Source organism: Sminthopsis crassicaudata, chromosome 4, assembly GCF_048593235.1.
Source record: "Sminthopsis crassicaudata isolate SCR6 chromosome 4, ASM4859323v1, whole genome shotgun sequence".
NCBI classification, from domain to species: Eukaryota; Metazoa; Chordata; class Mammalia; order Dasyuromorphia; family Dasyuridae; genus Sminthopsis; species Sminthopsis crassicaudata.
In genome coordinates, this window is record NC_133620.1 from 321,682,349 (window position 1) to 321,688,348 (window position 6,000).

General features: G+C 35.0%; 1 protein-coding gene across 5 annotated transcripts in view; it reads right to left on the reverse strand.

The window, feature by feature from the left end:
* The window catches only part of CCDC57 (coiled-coil domain containing 57), a 275,586-nt gene that overhangs the window by 252,315 nt on the left and 17,271 nt on the right, over window positions 1-6,000 (reverse strand). For all 5 annotated transcript variants that reach the window (XR_012481117.1, XM_074260497.1, XM_074260496.1 and 2 more), the window contains exon 2: window positions 2,849-3,257. Coding sequence is in view for 4 of the 5 variants with exons in the window: in XM_074260497.1 (XP_074116598.1) it covers window positions 2,849-3,249 (401 nt within the window). In the remaining variant the exon portion in view is untranslated. The remainder of the gene's footprint in view (window positions 1-2,848; window positions 3,258-6,000) is intronic.

The following is a 6,000-nucleotide window of genomic DNA, read 5'->3' on the forward strand; positions in this document are numbered from 1 at the left end:
TTGGCACACACAGATCCCTTTCCGCTCTTTAGTATTTCTTTGGGATATAAGCCCAGTAGTAGCACTGCTGGATCAAAGGGTATGCACAGTTTGATAACTTTTTGAGCATAGTTCCAAATTGCTCTCCAGAATGGCTGGATTCTTTCACAACTCCACCAACAATGCATCAGTGTCCCAGTTTTCCCACATCCCCTCCAACATTCATCATTATTTGTTCCTGTCATCTTAGCCAATCTGATAGGTGTGTAGTGGTATCTCAGAATTGTCTTAATTTGCATTTCTCTGATCAGTAGTGATTTGGAACACTCTTTCATATGAGTGGATATAATTTCAATTTCATCATCTGAGAATTGTTTGTTCATATCCTTTGACCATTTATCAATTGGAGAATGGTTTGATTTCTTATAAATTAGGGTCAGTTCTCTATACATTTTGGAAATGAGACCTTTATCAGAACCTTTAAGTGTAAAAATATTTTCCCAATTTGTTACTTCCCTTCTAATCTTGTTTGCATTAGTATTGTTTGTACAGAAACTTTTTAGTTTGATGTAATCAAAATTTTCTATTTTGTGATCAACAATGATCTCTAGTTCTCTTCTGGTCATAAATTCCTTCCTTCTCCACAGGTCTGAGAGGTAGACTATTCTCTGTTCCTCTAATCTATTTATGATCTCATTCTTTATGCCTAAATCATGGACCCATTTTGATCTTATCTTGGTATATGGTGTTAAGTGTGGCTCCATATCTAATTTCTGCCATGATTTTCGTATTTTTAAAAGCAGATTTTGTTGGGGCAGTTAGATGGCACAGTGGATAGAGCATCAGCCCTGAAGTCAGAAGGACCTGGGTTCAAAAGGTGACCTCAGACACTTAATATTTCCTAGCTGTGTAACCCTGGGCAAACTTAGCCCTAGCAAAAAAAAAAAAAAAAAAAAAAAAAAGAAAAAAGTTTTTTTGGTTTTTTTTTTTTTACATATGATTAAGAAAAAATTAAAATATCTTAAAAATGGAAGGGGCCAGATAGATTAACTTTTGGGGGAGAGGGTTTGCCTGTATCTCTACAGATGGAGAAGGAATCAGATGGGTGCCAAGGAGCTGTATTCGCCTTGTCCATCATAGAGAGACAGGAAAAAAGAAGACCTCTGAAACAAAGGAGAAGACCAAGAAACATCTGGTGGTTCCATCTCTGACTATATGTGCCACTGAAAGAGCCTGGCTGTTAACCCAATATGTACTTGATTCATTAACATCAAGAATTGCTGATGAGGCTGTTGCAGGACTTCAAAATCTGCAGGAATCATTGGATTACCTGACACACAAAGTGATGGACAATAGATTGGTTCTGGACTATCTCTTAGCTGCTGAAGGAGGTATATGTGTGATTGTTATTTATATACTCTCCTTCTAGGACTTATGTATAATTCCTCATGTTGATTCATATTGTTTGTTACATTACTACTTGCTTGTGTAATACCTCCTACGTTGAACGATTTATGTATACCTGTTTCAACTAAAACAAAAGAAAGTGGGAGATGTAGAGGGCTGCAGATAGACCTCAGGGTAAGGTATAAAAGACCCTTCAGCCTAGAGGAAACCTGTTGACAATGTCTGGTTTGGCTCCCCATCTCCCTTTGGTGTCCTCACCTCTTTTCCTGAGAAGTCAAAGAGGGCAAGACCACTTGTAGTCTACTTGAAGCAAGGGATACTTACAATAGGTTGCTTATAGTTAGCACTTAAGTGTGATTGATGAGATAATGGTTTTCTAGTTCCCACGTACTTAGTGTGCTGTAATGATGTAATCATACTAAGGTATTTAAAGGCTGAGAGGACTAGAAATGAGAGCCACTCTCCTGACTCGTTCACTCCCTCCTCTAAGATCAAGGCTGGTCCTGAGATCCTCCAGAGAGCTATTCAGGACACTACATCTTCTTTAGAGCAAACTTCTTAAAACTTCACCATGAAAATAGGAAAAAAGGACCTACATGTGCAAAATTGTTTGTAGTAGCCCTTTTTGTAATGGCAAGTACCTGGAAACTGAATGGATGCCCATCAATTGGGGAATGGCTAAATAAATTATGGTATACAAATGTTATTGAATATTATTGCTCCATAACAAATGATCAGCAGGTTGATTTCAGAAAGGCCTAGAGAGACTTACATGAACTGATGCTGAGTGAAGTGAGTAGAACCAAGACAACACTGCACATGGCAACAAGATTATACGATGATCAATTATGATGGACTTGGCTCTTTTCAACAATGAACTGATTCAGGCCAATTCCAATAGATGTGATGGAGAGAGTCAGAGAGAGGACTATGGGTACTGAATGTGGATCACAACATAGTTTTCACTTTTTTCTGTTATTGTTTGTCTGATTTTTTTCTCATTTCTTCCTCCCTTTTGATGTGATTTTTCTTGGGCAGCATTATAAATATGGAAATATATTTAGAATAATTGCACATATTTAACTTATACTGGATTACTTATTGTCTGGGGAAGGGAAGGAGAAAAATTTTGAACACAAAGTTTTGCAAAGATGAATGTTGAAAAGTATCCTTGCATATATTTTGAAAATAAAAAGCTATTTAAAAGAAAAAAAGAAAAAGCTATTAATAAAAAAACAAAAATAAATAAAACAGTAAATTATAACCCAATATGAAGTCTCTTAACTGAATGTGAAGAGGTACAAAATTATGATTTAACATAACATCAGTAAGTGTTTGATTCCTATACTTATTTTATATATTCAGGGTCACATAAAAATTTCTCAGACAAAAAGGGATCTCCAGTGGAAAAAGTTTAAGAAGTCCTGCTTCTATCCATTTCTGGAGGGAAGGACTCCCTTACCTGTGTATCTGCTCCAGCTCTAGGCGATGCTCCTGCAATCTATGCTGATAGAGCTGCTGCAGTTCCTCTCGCTTCCTGGTTTCCTTGGCAATAGCTTGCTTTAGTTTGGCCACTTCTATCTTGAGTTCACTCACCTCTGCCTTTCTGGCTTCCTCCAACATACTGGTTTGTGCAAAGGCAGCATCATAGCGCTCAAGCTCACAGTCCCGTTCCTCCAGAACCTGTAAGTTATAAGTAAAGTCCTTTTTCAACTGACTTAGCTTTTCTTTTGCTTCCTGAAGCTGCTGCTGGGCATCCTGTAGAGCTGTTTCTTGCAGCTGGGCTCGGAGGGCCTGTAGTGTTTTCCATTCTTCTTTTTTAGAAGCTAACAATTCATCAAGTTCTTTCTCCTGTGGTAGCATTGTAGAATCTGTAGAAAAAAAGGGGAAAGTATCAATTTCATCTTTTGAGAATTTTCTGCCATTCTCCTTACCAAGGTGAACTTTATGCACATATAAACTCTTGAACCTATCACCTCCATTGAGACTGCCTAAAAATCCCTTCTCTCCCAATATAATTTCTAATCTTTCACTATATATTGGCTTCTTCCTAGCTGCCTTTAATAATGTCTTAGTCTCTCCTATCCTTTAAAAAAAATTCTTACCAGAATCCAACAGCAAGAAATAGAAAGAGAAATTCCATTTAAAATAACTGTAGATAATATAAAGTACTTGGAGTCTACCTGCCCAAGACAAAGCAAGGAACTATAGGAACACAATTACAAAATACTTTTCACACAAATAAAGTTAGATCTAAACAACTGAAAGAATATCAGTTGTTCATGGATAGGCCAAGCTAATATAATAAAAATGACAATTCTACCTAAATTAATTTATTGCCATACCAATCAAACTGCCAAGAAATTACTTTACAGAGCTAGAAAAAATAATAACAAAATCCATCTGGAAGAACAAAAAGTCAAGAATTTCAAGGGAATTAATGAAAAAATGCAAATGAAGATGGCCTAGGTGTACCAAACCTAAAATTATATTATAAAGCAGTGGTCATCAAAACCATTAGATACTGGCTAAGAAACAGTAGTTGATCTTAGGTTCACAAGACATAATAGTCAATGATTATAGTAATTTAATGTTTGATAAACCCAAAGACTCCAACTTCTGAGATAAGAACTCACTAATTAACAAAAATTGCTGGGAAAATTAGAAAATAGTATGGCAGAAACTAAACATTGACCAACACCTAATACCTTATAACAAGATAAGGTCAAAATGAATTCAAAATTTAGACATAAAGTTACAATAAACAAATTAGGAGAACAAGAGGATAGTCTATCTCTCAGATCTGTGGAGAAGGAAAGAATTTATGGTCAAAGAAAATTAGAGAACATTCTGAAATGCAAAATGGATAATTTTAATTATATGAAATTAAAATGTTTTTGTAAAAAAAAAAAAAACCAATGCAGCCAAGATTAAAAGGGAAGCAGAATACAGGGGGAAATTTTTATATCCAAAGTTCTGATAAAGGCCTCATTTCTAAAATATGTAGAGAATTGATACTAAGTTACAAGAATACAAGCCATTCTCCAACTGATAGTCAAAGGATATGAACAGACAATTTACAGATGAAGAAATTAAACCATTTTTAATCATATGAAAAAATACTCTAAATCACTATTGATTAGAGAAATCCACATCAAGGCAACTCTGAGGTATTACTACACATCTCTCAAATTGACTAAGATGACAGAAAAAGATAATGATAAATGTTGGAGGAAATGTGAGAAAACTGGGACACTAATACATTGCTGGTAGAGTTGTGAATTGATCCAACCATTTTGAAAAGCAATATGGAACTATGCCCAAAGGGTTATCAAATTGTGTATACCATTTGATCCAACAGTGTTCCTACTGGATCTATAATCCCAAAGAGATCATAAAAAAGGGAAAAGGAACCACATGTGCACAAATGTTTGTAGCAACCCTTTTTGTAATGGTAAGGAAACTGGAAATTGAGCAGATGCCCATCAGTTAGGGAATAGCTGAATAAGTTATGGTATATGAATGTAATGAAATATTATTGTTCTGTAAGAACTGATCATCAGGATGATTTCAAAAAGGTATGAAGAGACTTACATGAACTGATGCTAAATGAAGTGAGCAGAACCAAGAGAACATTATACACAATGGCAACAAAATTATCATATGATCAACTCTGATGGACTTGGTTCTTATCAACAATGAAGTGATTCAGACCAATTCCAATGGCCTTGTGATGGAAAGAATCATCTGCATCCAGAAAGAAGACTATGGGGACTGAATGTGAAAAACAACATAGTATTTGCACCTTTTTTGTTGTTTGCTTGCTTTTTTTTTTCTTATTTTTTTTTCATTTTTGATATGATTTTTCTTGTGCAAAATGATAAATGTGGAATATGCTTAGAAGAACTGTATATGGATTGCTTGCTGTCTAGGGGAGAGGGAAGATAAAAAGAAAAACATGGAACACAAGGTTTTGCAAGGGTGAATGTTAAAAACTATGTTTGCATGCATTTTGAAAAATAAAAAAGCTATTGTAAAGAAAAAATAGAAAAACAAAATACCAAAAAAATAAAAATGAAAAATAAAAATTAAATGCTAGATCGAGAAAAAACTTAAAAAAAACAAAATAACAACCCAAGAAAAACAAGATGATAAAAAGAAAATCATCCAGTTAGAAATGGAGCTCCAAAATCCTGCAGAAGAAAATGATTCCTTGAAAACTAAAATTGGGCAAAGGGAAGTAAAAGAAAAAAAAAAAAAAAAAAAACCAATTCAATTATGATGGAATCGATTAGAATCACATAAGACCTAAGAGTGGCTACATTAAAAGGCCACAGGTCTTGGAACATTATATACCAAAGATCAAAAGAACTGTAGTTTTAGCTAAAAATGTCATATCCAGCAAAATTAAGCATAATCCTGAATGAAAAGGGGGGAACTGCCAAACTTTCAGGATTTTGTTGCAAAAAGACCTGAACTTAATAAACAATTTGACACGTGAGAGCTAAGAGAAATATGCAGTCTTCTATACTCTTTCCCGCAGGCTTGATAAAATACTTTACAACACCCCCTCTATCTCCTTCCCCATTCACCCACCCCACAGGATACTGTTTC